General features: G+C 37.3%; 2 protein-coding genes and 1 pseudogene across 2 annotated transcripts; all 3 read left to right on the top strand.

The window, feature by feature from the left end:
* Positions 1 to 1,100: 1,100 nt before the first annotated feature.
* LOC116204102 lies at positions 1,101 to 2,877 on the top strand (annotated as a pseudogene).
* Positions 2,878 to 8,894: 6,017 nt separating this feature from the next.
* On the top strand, positions 8,895 to 9,797 carry LOC116206445 (protein P21-like). The gene has a single exon (XM_031539321.1). It carries the CDS (start codon positions 8,939 to 8,941, stop codon positions 9,617 to 9,619), a length of 681 nt encoding a protein of 226 aa, XP_031395181.1. The 5' UTR covers positions 8,895 to 8,938; the 3' UTR covers positions 9,620 to 9,797.
* A 6,018-nt stretch (positions 9,798 to 15,815) lies between these two features.
* LOC116202743 (protein P21-like) lies at positions 15,816 to 16,856 on the top strand. Its single transcript, XM_031534350.1, has 2 exons — positions 15,816 to 16,276; positions 16,401 to 16,856. Exons 1-2 carry the CDS (start codon positions 15,865 to 15,867, stop codon positions 16,664 to 16,666), a joined length of 678 nt encoding a protein of 225 aa, XP_031390210.1. The 5' UTR covers positions 15,816 to 15,864; the 3' UTR covers positions 16,667 to 16,856.
* Positions 16,857 to 17,410: the final 554 nt, after the last annotated feature.

Here is a 17,410-nt window from a genome sequence, read left to right as displayed (position 1 = left end):
GGTCGAAGGTGCCCTAGAGTCACGGTCTTGGACTTGCAATCGAAAGACCTGAGAGGAATTATATCCTCTAGGATTGGGAACCTTGCCTTCTTGAGGGTCCTCAACCTCCAGAACAACAGTTTCCACTCAAGGATTCCTCCCAAAGTTGGTCATCTATATAGACTACGGGGTTTGCACCTTAATAACAACTCGTTGGATGGATCGATTCCTCCAAGTTTGTCTCATTGCTTCAATCTCGTTATACTTCGCGTCCATGTCAACATGCTTGAAGGGAATTTACCTACAGAGCTTAGCTCCTTGTTGAAGCTCAAAGAGCTTCGTTTGAGTAGGAATGATTTGATTGGGCCAATCCCTAGTTCTTATAGAAATTTGTCATCTCTCGAGATTCTCACGATATCGCTAAATGAACTCGGTGGCATGATTCCAGATACATTAGGTAGCCTGCAAAACCTAAATATTCTTGCTCTCGGGGTGAATAATTTCGTTGGGACCATTCCTACATCGATATTCAATATATCCTCCTTGAAAGTCCTTGATGTGGGGGGAAACCAACTGGTGGGGAGCTTACCATCAGACTTGGGCTTCACTCTTCCAGCTCTCCAATTTCTCTCCTTTGCTCTGAACCATTTCACAGGACCCATCCCCAAATCACTATTCAATTTGTCTAACCTCTCGGTATTTTCTATCAGTCAAAATAATTTTACTGGGGAGGTTCCATCTTTCCAGAAAATGAATGAGCTCTCCGTCGTTAGCATTGCAAGGAATCATCTTGGTGGCGGCAAGTTAGTGATCTCGACTTCCTCTGCACATTGACAGACTCTACAAAGCTAGAGATATTAGAGTTTAAATCCAACAAATTCGAAGGAAACATACCCGAATGAATCTCTAACCTGCCAAAAACTCTCAATTATTTCTCGTCTGGCTGGAACATGATATCCGAAGGCTTACTAGGTACCATCGGCAATCTCATAAACTGAGAACGGTTTTCTGTGGATGGGAATAACATTTTTGGTAACATTCCTTTCGAAATCTGCAATCTTGCAAGGCTAAAGCAATTGTATCTAAGTTGGAATGAATTCTCTGAAGAAATCCCACACGCCATGGGAAATTTATCGATGTTGATCCACCTGTCTTTGCGAAGCAATAGTCTTCAAGGAACAATACCTTCATCTCTAAGCAAGTGTTGGAGTTTACTACTTCTCGACCTTGCCGATATCAAACTTAGTGGGGCCATACCTCCTGAAATTATGGAAATCTCATCTTTGTTGATATACGCAGACTTCTCTAGCAATAATTTGACAGGCAAGCTTCCTCTAGAGGTTGGGAATATGAAAAATATGGGCGAATTACATCTGCAAGATAATAGAATCTCTGGAGAAATCCTGGGTAGTCTTGGAAGTTGTATAATGATGGAGAATCTTTACATGCAGGACAACATTTTTGAAGGTTCGATCCCTTCCATGTTGAGTAACTTAAAAGGGATTCAAGAACTGAACTTATCAAACAATATGCTGTCTGGGAAAATTTCGAAATCCCTTGAGGACCCAAATCTGACAAGTTTAGGTCTCGCGTTCAATGAATTTGAGGGCGCAGTACCAACAAGAGGAGTTTTCAGGAATGCAAGTGCAACCTCTCTCATCGGAAATAAGGATCTCTGCGGGGGTTTGGTTGAATTTTGGCTGCCCAAATGCAACACTGGAGAACCGATGAGGGTGGGGACCATGAACTCTGCGAGAATTATAATTGTTTCCTTGGTTTTAGGCCTTCTAGGACTACTTTTAATTCTCATTTTGCTATATATTCTCTGGTGTAGAAGGCAAAGTAAAACTATTGCGTCCGATTTTTCAAGAGATGGGCTTTTGAAGGTTTCTTACCAAAGCTTGTTGAAAGCAACAAATGGTTTCTCTTCCATAAATTTGATAGGCTCGGGAAGTTTCGGATCAGTGTTCCGAGGTGTTTTTGATTGGAATCACACGGTTGTTGCCGTGAAGGTTCTAAACCTGGCGCGGTATGGAGCAGCCAAGAGCTTCATTTTAGAATGCAAGGCCTTGAGAAACATCAGGCATATGAATCTCGTGAAGGTAATCACTGCATGTTCCAGCACTGATTATCAGGGAAACGATTTCAAGGCCCTGATTTATGAGTTCATGGTGAATGGGAGCTTAGATGGATGGCTACATCCAGTAGTCGAAAGGATTGAGATAGAGGAAGAGGCCCCAAAACAGTTGAATCTTCTCTAGAGATTGAACATTGCTATAGATGTTGCTTTTGCTTTAGATGATCTCCATAATCAGTGCGATGTTCCCATAGTCCACTGTGATCTAAATCCAAGCAATGTTCTATTGGACGATGAAATGACTACGCATGTAGGCGATTTTGGATTGGTTAGGTTCTTGCCAGATGCCACAAGGGAGTTAGTTGCTGATCCAAGTAGCTCAATTGGAGTAAAAGGATCTCTTGGCATTATTGCTCCTAGTAATATCGAAACTCTTAATTTATCTTGCTTACTATGCCCCTCCTTTTACTACCTCTTCATAGGACAGGTGAAGGCACGTCTGACCAAATGAAGTCTGTTGAATTGATAATGCAGAATACGGAGTAGGAGGACACGTATCACCTTATGGGGATGTCTACAGCTATGGGATTCTCAATCTGGAGATGTTCACGGGGAATAGGCCAATTGATAAAATGTTCATAGACGGATTGAACCTTCATTCGTTTGCTAATGCATCATTACCAGAACAAATTTCTCAGGTTGTTGATCCCTTCTTGTTACAAGAATATCCAGGCGTGGAGGGCAGTTGGAACAACGTAAGATTAGGGAGGCATAGAAACAGATTCCAAAAGATTCAAGAGTGCCTGGTCTCAATCATCTGACATGGAGTTGTTTGTTCCTGTGAGTGCCCCGGAGACCGTATGAACGTTGCTGATGTCGCAACTGCACTCCGTGTGATTTAGAAGGAGCTTCTTCAAGCTGTTAACCAATGAAAGTGGTGAAAAAGAAAACTACCGTTGGAAAAGATACTGAAAAGTGGGAAGGATATGTGAATTATATTGAAGGAGGAATGCATTTTGTACTTCTTTTGTTCGTACTGTATGATGGTTGATCTTAGAGAAGGTACCTTCTTGTCCTAATGCCTCTTTTCTCCTTCTCGTCCACTTCTTAAGCCACAATACTATAAGCTTGAGTTGTCTCAGTCATAAACTCCAACAGTCTCTGCCATAAACTCCAACAGTCTCTGCCATAAACAGAGAGACTTCAGTGGTGGAAGCGATAATCCCAATTTACTCCTCGGCAACTTTAACATTTGGAAATAAGGTGTTTTGAGTGCGGATCTTCTTTTGTCATTACAAATTTTCAAAACAATTTATATGCATGGTAAGTAACATGTTTTTTAATTTCCCTTACCGTTTACTTTTTCTCTTTTCTTGTTAAAATTTACTCAAGTCATCAAGAGAGGGTCTAGCACAGGTAGCACACTTCTTGCCTGCTGACCAAGAGGTCCCGAGTTCGATATCCAGTGGGATTACTCGTGCTTATCTATTAGATATGTAAAAAATTCTATTTTAATATACTAGGTTCATGAGCCTCCATTGTAACGGAATTTTTTTTTACTTTAGTCAATTCATTCTTTTTAGAACTTTTTATAAAATAAATTGTTCATATTTATATGGTAATGGCGAAAGTCATGATAAATTATTGCTAAGCATTAAGGTAAACCTAATTACCCTCCAATGGGACAATGAAGTTAATGTTGCCACTATATATTTGATGTCGTGAATTATTAATTGATATAGCTCTAGTCTAGTTAATCAGTCTGTCTAAAGGTATTTTGACGTCAATAATGTATAATGTTACAAATATATATTCGATATCGGGTTGTGATCTCTAGTTTAATTAGTTTTTCTTGAGCATTTTGATATCGGAATGGTCACAATCTCACGATATGCAATTTAGAGAAAGACTATATCCACGGAAGAATTAATTCGACCCTATATATAAAATACTTGAAGCTGATATATATACCAGATATATATATATATATATATATATATATATATATGTAGTACCCTTGATCGTTCGAGAAGCATAAGTCACACAACTAGTCGAAATCTATTATTTTCATTTTCAAGCTACATATTGTAGAATATGCATGGTCCCGGAGTTCAAGGGGTCGAGCTGAAGGTATCGGGTGGTATAGTGCTGTTTTACGGGTGTAAGATATTTCGGGGTACCAAGATACCCTACTCGACGAGTCTGGCACTGGGAGGCACTTCTATATATTAGCAACTGTTTCATCTTCGGAGCAACTGGTTTTATATGTGGTAATAATGCATGCCGCCTCCTTTGAGGGACGTACGTAATTCTACAGTCATAAATATACATGCATCATGCATGCATGCATATATATAATTGGTAATTAATCTCATGCATGTTAACCATGCCAGTTTTATTATAAAACGCCATCTGCATTTGATTTAACCAGGAGGTGGGGCGATCAGGGCTCGGCGATGGAATTCGCCGAACGAGACCATGGGGTACACCTTCGTGGACTGCATTATCACCGGGACCAGAATGCCGTCCTAGTTAGGCTCTAGGGCAACTATCCAAGGGACTTTCAAACAGACCTACATGTCTGAGGTGATCCTTCCCCAAGGGTGGAAAGAATAGAGGGGCGATATATATGGAGAGAAGAACGGATATATCATCGGCATACTGAGCAAACTACCCCAATCTGTGGACAAGGTTCCTATAACATGAAATACCAAGTTCAAATTACTCTTTTAGATAAGATAAGATTACTAAGTCAAGGGTCCCATTACAAGAGTAGCTAGATCAAACCAAACAAGTGGCTATTTTTTTTGTACACTGTGGCTTTGAGGGGATTTAAGTTGCTTCCGCGTCTAGCTTTGCTTTACCTATGAGTCAGTGTGTCTAAATATATAGAGCAAAATTTTATGTCATGTAATTGAGTTTTTCTGGGGCTTTATTCCAAATACAGGGAAGACCCTCAAGTTTCATTTGCGTTAACATCAGGGAACCCTGCCATTCGAAAGCAAAAGAAATAAGGCCGATCATGATTCCTCCCCTGTATTGTGATTTATATATTAGACACACCGCTAATTATATAAAATTTATGTAATATGTGTACCATATATATATATATATATCTATAACTATACTTTATATAAATCTATACTATATATAAAAGTACGATGAGTTATTTCAATTTTCATTATTTCAAAAATATCTGTGTACCATTGTGACTGTTCGTTGCACCCTTTCATATTTGTTCTTTTGATCGTATACTTTCATAATACTTATATTTAGATTCTTTTTCTTTTCATTAATTTTTGAATTTTTTTTCCTCTAACATCAATTTCAACTGAGTTAGTCCCTATTGCAGGTATGATTGTCATATTTTTTTCATATCGACTTCTAATTTCAAAATTTTTCTTTGTCAAATGTTCAATGCATAGTGATATCACATGGTCTTTGGTTTTTGGACCATTCCATGCTTTCAATGGAAAAAAAATTATGAGATGTTTCTCCAACTATTCTTCTTATTTTGCAGGTGCTTTTATCATATTTTTTCATATCGATTTATAATTTCAAAACTTTGCTGTATCACATATTCGTTACCCAGTGATTTCACACAGTCTTTATTTCATGGATCCTTTCACGCTTTCAGTGAAAAAAATAAAAGTATGAGGTGTTTCTCAAGATAGTCTTCCTATTTTACCATTAATTAAATAATGATAATACAAATTTACTCATTTACATAATTAACAAAATTAAAGTAATTTTTAAAATAATTGTACCTCTTGGTAAATTTCCTACATTCAAATCATACAAAAATAACTTTTCAAATAATATTTCAAGACAACCTGGGGCTCTAAAGATTCTGATCCGAAGACAAATTGCATTTTGACCAATATATATGCGCATAATATATTAACAGGAAATTAGAAAGAGTCACCATATAGACAATGGAAAATAATTATTTAATCTAACATAATAATAATATATACAATTCGACCAGTTCGAATTGGATTAGTCATGACATGTTGGACTTTTAAATATAAGATACACACCCAAAAAATAATTATTTAATCTAAAATTTCCTATTACCTTTGTCGTTTTAGCTCTACTATTCTGTCTATAAAAGGTCGTGAATAGCAGAATAAGATGGGGAAGAGCGTGGAAACTTTCCTCACTCTAGCAAATGATCGTAAATTTATGACAATAACCATCCCCTTCTCCCTTACTTTTCTCCACTCTCCTCTTTTAACTATCTTTCCCTCTTCCTTCCAGTCAAATACACGTGCAGGTGCATGCTCTTTTTTTTAAATCATTATTTTATCATTATTTATGCATATTATATTTATTTTTATTGGATATTTTCAAAGTTGAGAACGGGTGAAAAAAAGAAAATAACACAATGTATTCCATAAAATAAATTTCCTCAAAAATATTTTGATTATGAGTGATGAACAAATTTGCTATCAATTTAATAAGTCTCGTGCTTGGAGCAGGCATACGTCTAATATGTACTATAATGGATCAATTTGACAAGATCTCAATAAATAGTCAATTTAGTCTATGACTTACGGGTGTTACGTTAATTGGATTCCTAACTTATTTTTTGCACTAATTTGGTCCATAAGTTTGTCAATTCGCATCAATTTGGTCCTTGTTTCTTATTGAGGTCTCTTTTAGTGAAGAAAATTGCATCAAATTTATCATCGAGGGAAAGTGTCCCATCAGATGGGTCTCCCATCACATCATATGGGTCTTTCAACATTGGACGGATATCATTGGGATGACGAGTCATTTTTTTAACTCGACTTTTTTTTTTTAGGGGAAACCCCAATTGGAGCTCCCCCTCTTTCAAGCTTGGGCGGGGGAGCCCCCTACCGTAGCTCTCCCATTGCTCATCTTCTTCGTCTTTTTCTTTTTTCTTTTGGGTGTAAAAAGGGAAGAAAAAACTAAATAAAAATGAAGAAAGACTTATTTGATATAACGTTGGATCAAAATGATGTAACAATGACTTCTCATTTAACTGCGTCAAAAAAAGAACCTACAGTTAACAGAGTGCCATGGAGGACCTCATTAATGTGACAAATGACTAATTTGATGCAACCAAAGGACCTACATGATATAATTTTCTTCACTGAGGAACCTTATTGATATAAGAAGGACCAATTTGATGCAATTTTCTTCGTTGAGGGACCGAAATGATATAATAAGGACCAGATTAATGCAAATTAACAAATTCAGAGACTGAATTAATGTAAAAAATAAGTCAAAAACCCAATTAATATAACACCCATAAATCAAGGACCAAATGGCCTATTTACTCTTCCAGAATGAATCAAAGATTGACTACAGCCTGGAAGTCTTTGGGGACCACGGACAAAGACCAAGACGCCGCGAAACGGGGAATTGAATTCTGGGAATTAGGCAGTGCACAAAATTAATTAATTTATGTGGGCAAGAATTTTTCTACTTTAGTGATCGCGACTTTCCCCGCGAAACGGGGAATTGAATTCTGGGAATTAGGCAGTGCACAAAATTAATTAATTTATGTGGGCAAGAATTTTTCTACTTTAGTGATCGCGACTTTCCAATCCCCTCCCCAACATATCTAAGCAGTTACGATGGACGAGAAGATATCTTGTCTTATGAGTATAATAAGAGGTATTGTGTTATTACACACATAAAATTTTTTATCTTTATCAACCGTATTTTTTGTCATGGTTTTAAGACTTAATAAATTCCAATAACCCTTATTGACATATGATATTAGTAAGTGATTCTTATTACATATAAGACTTCCAGCAAGACTAATGTCATTTTCCAGCAATATAAACATGTCGCAAGAAGAGTATAATATTGTCCGGTTAAAAAGGAAAAAAAAGGTCTTTTTTGTTGTTGTTGGGAAATGTATAAAATCCCCTTATGGTTTGATCTAGAGACAAATTGAATCATGTGATTTTTCTAGGGATAAATAACACAACGTGATTCATTTCGTAAGACATAATGGACCATACCGTTAATTTTTTTTATCATTTTTGATCCTCAAACTTTTCTTTTTGTAATTATTACCCTCAAACTTTCATTTTTTTTTTTCCAATTTGATCCTAAAATTCAGAAAAAGGGTGGAAGGGGTCAGGGCCGGGGCCGGGGCTATTGGTTGGCTACCCCGACCCCACCACCGAGGTCGCATGCACCCATAGAGAATGCCGTCGACCATGGAGGTGGGGTCAGGCGAACGGCGGCCCAACCCCCTCCATTTTTTTCTTTCGAATTTTAGGATCAAATTGCAAAAAAAAGTTGAAAGTTTGAGGGTAACAATGATAAAAAGAAAAGTTTGAGGACTAAAACTGATGAAAAAACTAATGATGAAGTCCATTATGTCCCACGAAGTGAACCACATGATGTTATTTGTCGCTAAAAAAACTATAGTGTCCAATTTGTTTCAAGCTCAAATCATAAAAGGGGTTTTAGTACTTTTTCGTTTTTTATTTTTAATTTCTGCAAGATAAGAGTAATTATACACTAACATGGCTTCTGAAGTAAATAATCCAATCGTCTTTCCGTATAACATATGCTTTCAGATGTAAATTTTGAAGCGAATATTATGTAACAAAGTTACGAGATTTTTGCGCTACATTTTGGTGGACTGGGAGGGGTGATCCAATATAATTGCTAGTCAAAAAATACACCTAGCTTGTGTTATTGTTCAGCAACTTGCAGATCCATTTATTGGATTGTCCCAAAAGTCACAAATGGATAAACATATATTTTCTACGTCCTCCACATAATAGAAATACATGAATTTGTCTTTAATTTTGTGCAGCAATTTTCCCCTATATAAAGCTGAATCCCATTTGCTTCATCACACCCATCAAAAACCTCTTTCACTACAAGAGCATGAGTTCCCTAGTAAACATATTCCTTTCCTCTTTCCTTTCGTTCTCCATCCTCATCACCCTCGCCCATGGAGCCAAATTCACCGTCCAGAACAATTGCCCCTACACGGTTTGGGCCGCGTCCGTCCCTATAGGCGGCGGCAGGCAGCTGGACCGGGGACAGGTCTGGACCATCAATGTGAGCCCTGGAACCAAAGGGGCTCGCATCTGGGCACGTACCAACTGCCAGTTTGACGGGTCTGGCCGGGGAAAGTGTCAGACCGGGGACTGCGGCGGTGTACTCCAATGCACGGCCTATGGCCAGCCTCCCAATACCTTGGCCGAGTACGCGTTGAACCAGTTCGCTGGGAAGGACTTCTTTGACATCTCCCTAGTGGATGGTTTCAATGTTCCGATGGACTTCAGCCCGACCTCTAACGGCTGTACTCGAGGGATCAGGTGTACGGCTGATATCAACGGCCAGTGCCCGAATCCACTGAGGGCACCTGGTGGCTGTAACAACCCGTGTACAGTCTTCAAGACAGACCAGTATTGTTGCAATTCTGGAAGCTGTGGCCCGACAGACTACTCGAGGTTTTTCAAGCAAAGATGCCCGGATGCTTACAGCTATCCTAAGGATGACCAGACTAGCACATTTACATGCCCCGGCGGGACTAACTACAGGGTTGTATTCTGCCCTTGAGAGCAGATCCATGCCTTATGTCCTGAAGCATAGCTCTAGTAATAAAATAAACTAGAATCTAATAAAGTTTGGTTCAGCGAGATCTTTGTTTAACCTTGATATATACTCCAACTTTCTTTTGCACGAAATGAGACTGAAAAATGTCTGAATAAACTTTTGACGATGTCAATGTTGTATATTTCCTACCTTCGAGTATCCTTGAAAAATATTGCGTAGTGCAATGTGACAATCTCATCGGGCTTTATCCAACACCACCAGTGTGTCCTTTGAGGTGGCCGACAACCTTCCCGGGTGGAGGGGTGGGGATTATCGGCCAGAACCCCTAGCTACTCTACCGAGGGGTGGATGCATCAGCACCGTCCTCCATGGTCGTTGCTAGCATCCTTTGAGGCGGAACCAACCTCAGAATAGGTGTGGGGGCTTCCTGTTGACACACTCGACATCTCTAACCGCTGTATTGAACTGAGATATCATAGTTTGAGCTTTTTGCTGACTTGGGGGTGGAGGCGTTAACCCGTGACTGCCAAAATACAAGGAAAAAAAAACATTAATATATAAGAGAAATGGGTTACAACACTATCTATCAATTTAAACTTTTAGATTGAAGGTGAGTAACAATAAAATTTATCTCTCATTATAAACTCTTGTATATATGAAAAAAATGGATAAATTCAACTGAACTGGCATGATAATTATACTAAATTTTTATAGATAGAAAGGTCCTAAATCCAAGTTTATTGTCATATCTAGAAAGTTTTTATCAATTTGAATGAGTCCATATAAAAAGAACAAATTTAAAATTTGTATAGAATAATAGATATAATTGTGTGTCTTTGTACTAGAATACACCAAAATAATAGAGATTGTCAAGATATATATATATATATATATATATATATAGATGTTAGATTTCGTGAAAAGAATTGCCTCATCATTTAATTTGTAAAATCTCTGTAGGTGTAAAATAAATAGACTTGTAAAGAAGTGCGGGTCTTTGTACTAAAAATAATACCACTATATTATAGTGTGGAGGTTGTTTTCCATTTGATTGTTCCGAATATTTGAATTTATATAATTATACCCAATTAAAGATAATAATGATAGTTATTTTATAACGAGGCGTTTATTGTTCACGAATCCAAGAATAATTCCAAATTCGTTATTCTAGGATTTTATAATCATTAATAAATAAGCTAGTAAAAGATTATAATTTCTTGGCATTGCATTCATTTGAGGCAGTTTTTGAACTAACTAAAAGTGCGGGGATATTGTCCAGTATAATTTCATTTTTATAATACATAGTATCTTTATTATTATTTAAGCAAGAGCTTGATTTTGTAACAACCTTCATATTTATAGGCTAGTTGAAAAGTCCAAAATGAGATTTATTCTTATTTTAAATATCATAAAATAAAAATAAAAAAGGTTAAAGGACAATATTGTCCATTTGATATATTCCCCTCGCTCTTTCTTTTTTCACTTGTCAATCTCTCTTTATATTGCTCTCTCCTCTCTCAACCTCTCAATCCCATATTCAATATCATTATTATTTTTACAAATTTTGTCTTCAATACTTCTTTATATTTTGAGTACATCTTCCGCGTGGAAGCGGGGAACGTGTACTCATAGTAACTTCTCTAGTATTATTGTATATAAGTAACTTCAACTTGCATAGCAATAAATGCTCTTGAGTTAGTACAATTGAAAAATAGAAAAAAATAAAATTTTAACTTCTGAAATTAAAACACTACTAAAAGATATATTACATATATAAAGTTGACTACATTTTACAATAAATGCGACAATTATATTTTTTTAACAATAAATAAATATTAAAATAAAAATAAAATATTTTATATTCGAAAATAATTAGTTAATCATATATATAAAATTATCACAAAGATGCTAAATGAGCAAAATAAAATTTATATTTCTAAATATTTTCAATATATATTTAATTATATTAAAAATATTCAATATGCGTTGGATAAAATGCTTAGTTACTTATACACATAATTTTCAAAAGAAAAAAAATACATGACTCTAATTCTATGAATGAGGATCACATAAAAAATAAAAATAAAAATTAATTGATGAAAATAAGGATTTAAAAATATGTTATTCTAAAAATATTTACATAATCAAATGTGTATACTTGCACTTCATATTTGTAGTGAATCTGAATAATTTTAATGATTAAATAAATATGTAGTGCAATTATATAGGATGGCAGTCTTGACCCCACTTTCGAGATCGCCGATGCCCCCAGCCCTTTCTCTCCGGCAGTTCCATCCCTTACGATCCTCCATTTAAAAAAAGAAAAGAAAAAGAAATTAAGTTTTATTTTGAAAAATATTAAAACAATATTCCATGAAATGTGGCTTTCTTCTATTTGCTTCAAAATTCATGTCGGGATCTATTCGATTGATTTAACAGACCGTGTTACTAAAAAAAGAAACACAATTCTCCTCCGGAAATTCCCTCTGCCCCTACCATACTCCAGCTTGGTAGTTTCCACCGCCTGTCCAGGGTTGAGCCCTGGGATTTGACGGCGCACTTAAAAAGCCACCTACAGACGCTTGTGAAGGACCGATCCTTTTGCACCAGTATTGCAGCGAGACTGGTACTTGGTTTTTTTGTGTGTTAGCCAGGTGAAAGGCTCACTCAGTCGGCAAATATGCACTTTCTATCCAAGGGAGGAGGCTCTCTCAAACTCCATGATCTCAGCCGGCCCGCCCTAGCTCTCTTGGACAACTCTTTTAGATTCCGTGAGTAAGTCAGTAAGGTCGGAAGGAGAAGTGTTAGTTGCTTTGAATGGAAGCCCTCCTGTGGTGTAGTGTAGCAAGACTAACAAGTGGTCGAGTGAATTGTTGAACGAGCAACTAGTAGTTGCAATACCTTTCTGTTTTTTGATTCTTCCTCCACTCACCTCCACGGGTGAATGGAGTCTACTATTTAATGGAAAAAAATTACAGGAGGACTAAACTGGCAAAAAGTGAAAGGTTAAGAACCATGTTGGCGAAAAAAAAAGATTTAGGATGAAAGTGACAAAAATGCTAAAGATTGGGGGACAAATGTGTCTTTTTCAAAAAAACAGAGGAAGGAGTTGAATATGCTTTTATTTGGTTGGAGGAAATAGAGATATTGATGATTAAATTAAAAGACCAAACTATCCTTTAATAATACAATATAATAATTAATAATGATAGAAAATTATGTATAAAAAATTCCTTGAACCTCAGGACATGCTGGAGTTAGTCAGCTAGGGTTGGGTTCGTCACTCCCAAGCGAACCCACCTTAAGGGTCCAAGCCGCGGTTTTAGGCGAGCCCTAGGCTTTTGAGCCCGAAGTTTTCCCAACCAGAGGCTCAAGAGCACTGCCGCTAGGCAAAGGTCGTTGTATGCACGTGAGCACAATGTGAACCTATTCCGTAAGCTCGTGTCCTCGATGTTAGCTAGCAACAAGTAATTAAATAGCGGTCGCAGCTCGTGTAAAGGTTGCGGTAGTGGTCGTCACGGAAGTGAATTTCACAATATTACGCAATAGAATTGCGGCCTTCGAAACAAAATTATATTTTTCGAGACGATGAGAAAAAAAACTCTAATACATATAGAACTTGTTATACATGGCCAAATTTGGGTAAATGCATGTCGCCTTATGTAAAATCCCCAGAATAATACGTACACCAATTAAATTACAAACGATCTAAATCACTAAATACCTCTTTCCCTTCTGCCTAGTCCTCAGTCGCGAGAATCCCTCTCCTTTATTTTCCCGTATGATACGATACCCAACATGTTTAATAATGGTAAATAAACCAATTTAATCAATTAAAGTACTAACATTAGTAGTAAAAGGTTCACCAACCAAATTTCCTCTCCCTAAAACTCTATTGTTCTCTGCGTCTTGAAAGGGTAAGAGGACTCACTGTATGAGCACTGAAACAGAAACTCGTCAGATAGATAGAGACGAACTAGTACAAGTCCTTTTCCTTAGCTCATAAATTAATTTATATTTAACGCCAGTTTTGTGAGGATATCTCATAAATTAAGGTTCATAAAGGAAAAAAATCACTAATTACAACATACAGCCCACCGATCTTGACCGCCGTCTGTCTATCCAATGTAAGTCTTGGGTTTCGGTCTTTATACCATCTATATACCGGTCTTGACCTGAAAGTCATTGGCATGTTTGATTTTTCTTATATCAGTATAAATGGGAGCTTATCTCAATGAGGATCGGACTTCCGCATATCCCCTGAAAGTTGGCACACGATATATACATATATATATATATATATATATATATATATATATATATATATATATAGTTGGCGGAATTGATATAGAGATGCCTTGTACACTAAACGAATGAGACAACTTCTAAATATCTTTATTGATTAAGTAGGTACAGACTCGCGTAATGCAAGTGTATGAAAACTTTAAAAAAAAATTATATTCGACATTTTTAATTTATTAGATTTTTTTTAATATTCATTTGCGAATAACTTTTTTCTAAACGTTTTTCACAGAAAATATTTAATATCTATTTGAGAATCGAGAAATTGGTTTCGATTTTTCAGTATAATAACTAATGTTATGATTATGTTACCATAATAAGATAAATTTTAGAGCCTCGCCACGTGATCTAGTCAAGTCATTAGACATGCTGGGGGCATTTTTGTAAATTATAAAAGTATGGGGTATTGACGTAATATTGGTGGAATCCCAAAAGAACAACGTCGCTTTTGTCAAAGCAAACAAATTCTGATTTTGAGCCTGTGAATAAGCAAAATCTGGACGTAGCTTTGCATGGAGATACATGATTCGGATTTTGTGGCGGACCATCTCTTAAAATATGAGTAGCAACGATGTCGTATCCGAATTTCAACTGTCTCAGAGTCTAAGTAATCACGACGTCGTCTCCGAGTTACTATTACTGGGCAGATCGAGGAGATAAAGATTATCTAAGGTGGACTGAGTCAAAGCTCTAGATAATTATCATGTGGGGATAAGATTACAGTTAAGGCCTATTGGATAACAATGAACCCACGTTCTCAAAGGATCATAGAAGAGATTTGTAATCGCCACGGTGGGGGGAAAATATATAAATATCACAAGATCCCGCTAGATTTCACCAACATCTTATTCAACAGATGGAATCTCTACAGATTTCACAGTTTAGACGAGTTTTTATCCTTAGAAGTAGGAGTAATTTAGATATTCGAGCTTGTGGCGGCACGGTGATTCCCTCAACGATTCAAGTTCACAGATCTGTGGTGGAATGATCATATCCTCAACCACACAGTCACAACTCCATCAGCTTGTCGACAAAAGGTTTCGCCCTCATCTCACGGCCATTCCCTCAGATCGTCTCAACGTGGTTGCAATCCTTCTACTTTGACTACAGGCGACCTCACACTTGAGTTCAGAGTCTAAACTGCTTGCCTTGATGAAAAATCAGAGTATGCCATCTTCTGTAATTTTAATTTGAGTTGTTTATATCTCTTTCTTTTCTTTATAATTCTATCAGTGTATCTTTAATCTTTAATTAATGAAGTGCTTTTCCTCATTGAATGTCAGCTTTCATTGACTTAGTCCCTTTAATATATATAATCCTTACACAGAAGGCATTACCTAAAGAATTTACTTAAGATTTGAAAGGAAAAGAGGTTCTCTAGTTTCCTCTCTATAAAGACGTCGAAAACCGCCATTCTCCTTTTACCAAAATCCGACGACAGATTATAATGGCCTAAAGTCGAAAAATCACTCTGCCATGAGTTGAGAATTTTAGGAAAAGACTAAGACTAATATGGGCCTTCTCATTATATTTTGATGAGAATATAATATAATATGGGAAGAGACTAAGACTTTTATGTATTATAATTGATGATTGATAATTGATTTGATTGATTTCTATAGATATTTCAATTTTTTTTTTGTTTTCACCATCCTCATCCCGAGCTGTATGTCCGGATCGGCCTCCGGTAAATCCCAACAAAAGCATGTTAAATACTATCAGGTTTATAAATTCTAGAAACTTCAAAAAATCGAGTCAAGCAATATAATCACAATATATTCCACATTGGAAAATTGTTTGGGAAATCAATTACGCCGATGGGGCCTCCTATGTGGAAATTTCACCCAAATAATTGAAGAAAAGCCGTCCCTCCACCCATATAAATCGCCTAGCAATGGTTCACAACCCCACACAACTCAATAGAATCTCCCCACACTTAACAAAAAATGAGTCTCTTCTCAAATCTATACATCTCGTTCTTTCTTGTTTCCATAATTTTCCAAAACTTAGCCAATGCGGCCCGTTTTGATGTCACGAACAATTGCCCCGACACAGTATGGGCCGCTGCTTCACCTGGGGGCGGCAGGCAGCTCAACCACGGTGAAACGTGGCCCCTGGATGTCCCTGCTGGCACGACCCAGGCTAGGATCTGGGCCCGAACCGGCTGCCAGTTTGATGCGTCGGGGAGGGGCAGGTGTAAGACTGGTGACTGTAACGGGCTCTTGCAGTGCCAGGGTTACGGTGCAGCCCCTAACACATTGGCGGAGTTTGCTCTCAATCAGTACATGAACATGGACTTCATCGACATGTCAGTTATTGATGGGTTCAACGTACCCATGGAGTTTAGCTCCACCTCTGGTGAGTAGAAATGAGATGATGTTAAATGCTTGAACTGATTATTATAAATACAGCTTATGACATTGGCATGCCTATTGAAGATTATAACACATAAAAAATACAAACTGCTCATGTACCTTACTAGGTGGGTGTAACCGAGTGATCAAGTGCACGGCAGACATCATCGGCCAATGCCCGAATGAACTGAAGGTGGATGGCGGGTGCAATGGCGCGTGCCCCGTTTTCAAGACAGACGAGTACTGCTGCAATTCCGGGAACTGCGGGCCCACCAACTACTCGAGATTTTTTAAGGAAAGATGCCCTGATGTATACAGCTATCCCAAAGACGATCCGACCAGTACGTTCACTTGCCCTGGAGGGACTAACTACAAAGTTGTGTTCTGTCCTTGAAGCAGACCGTTCGTACTTAGTTAATCCATAGAATTGTTGAATAAGGATGGCCCATGTAGTAAAGGGTCAAAGGGTACTTATCCAAGAAGCTTTGTGGTCAATGGTTTCCTTGGCCAAGCCCATGAGATGTAACGGTCGCAATGAATATATTGAAGTACCGATAAATAACTAGAACTTTTCTACAAATTGACTTGGCTTAAGATTGATGTGTATCAATTTATACGCACATTAGACTAAGATTTAAATAATTAATGCGACATTCGTACCTTGATCTAATCATTAACATTCTTTGGTCGAATCGAAGGTGATGACGGCATGAAGATTTGGCATTTCCTGAGAAACTTGGACGAGAACATAAGCGCGTTTTCCACCCACGAGACAAGGACATCCATCATATAGTAGTTTAGTTACCTTACGTATAATTTGAAAAGAGGAAGATGAAGAAAAGCTACGGAAGTTCGTTTTATATGACAATAAAGTCCTCATCTTTTTTAGTGAATTAAAATAAATAATTTTGTCTATGGGATAGATAAGCCGCATTAATGTGGTCCCTTTCATAAAATTTGCTTCAGTATAGTCCTTCTATACATCAAATTGGTCCGTCTATACATCAAATTGGTCTTTGAATTACATCAAATTGATCCCTCTATACTTATACATCAACTCGATCCTCATGCCTAGTTTCGACAGAAAATCTAGATAACATGAAATAGGCCATTTTGCACCCGGAACCCCCTCCTTTTT

The sequence above is a fragment of the Punica granatum genome, chromosome 4, assembly GCF_007655135.1.
Source record: "Punica granatum isolate Tunisia-2019 chromosome 4, ASM765513v2, whole genome shotgun sequence".
NCBI lineage: Eukaryota > Viridiplantae > Streptophyta > Magnoliopsida > Myrtales > Lythraceae > Punica > Punica granatum.
The sequence above is the reverse complement of the archived record's forward strand: the minus strand, read 5'-3'. Positions and strand labels throughout refer to the sequence as shown.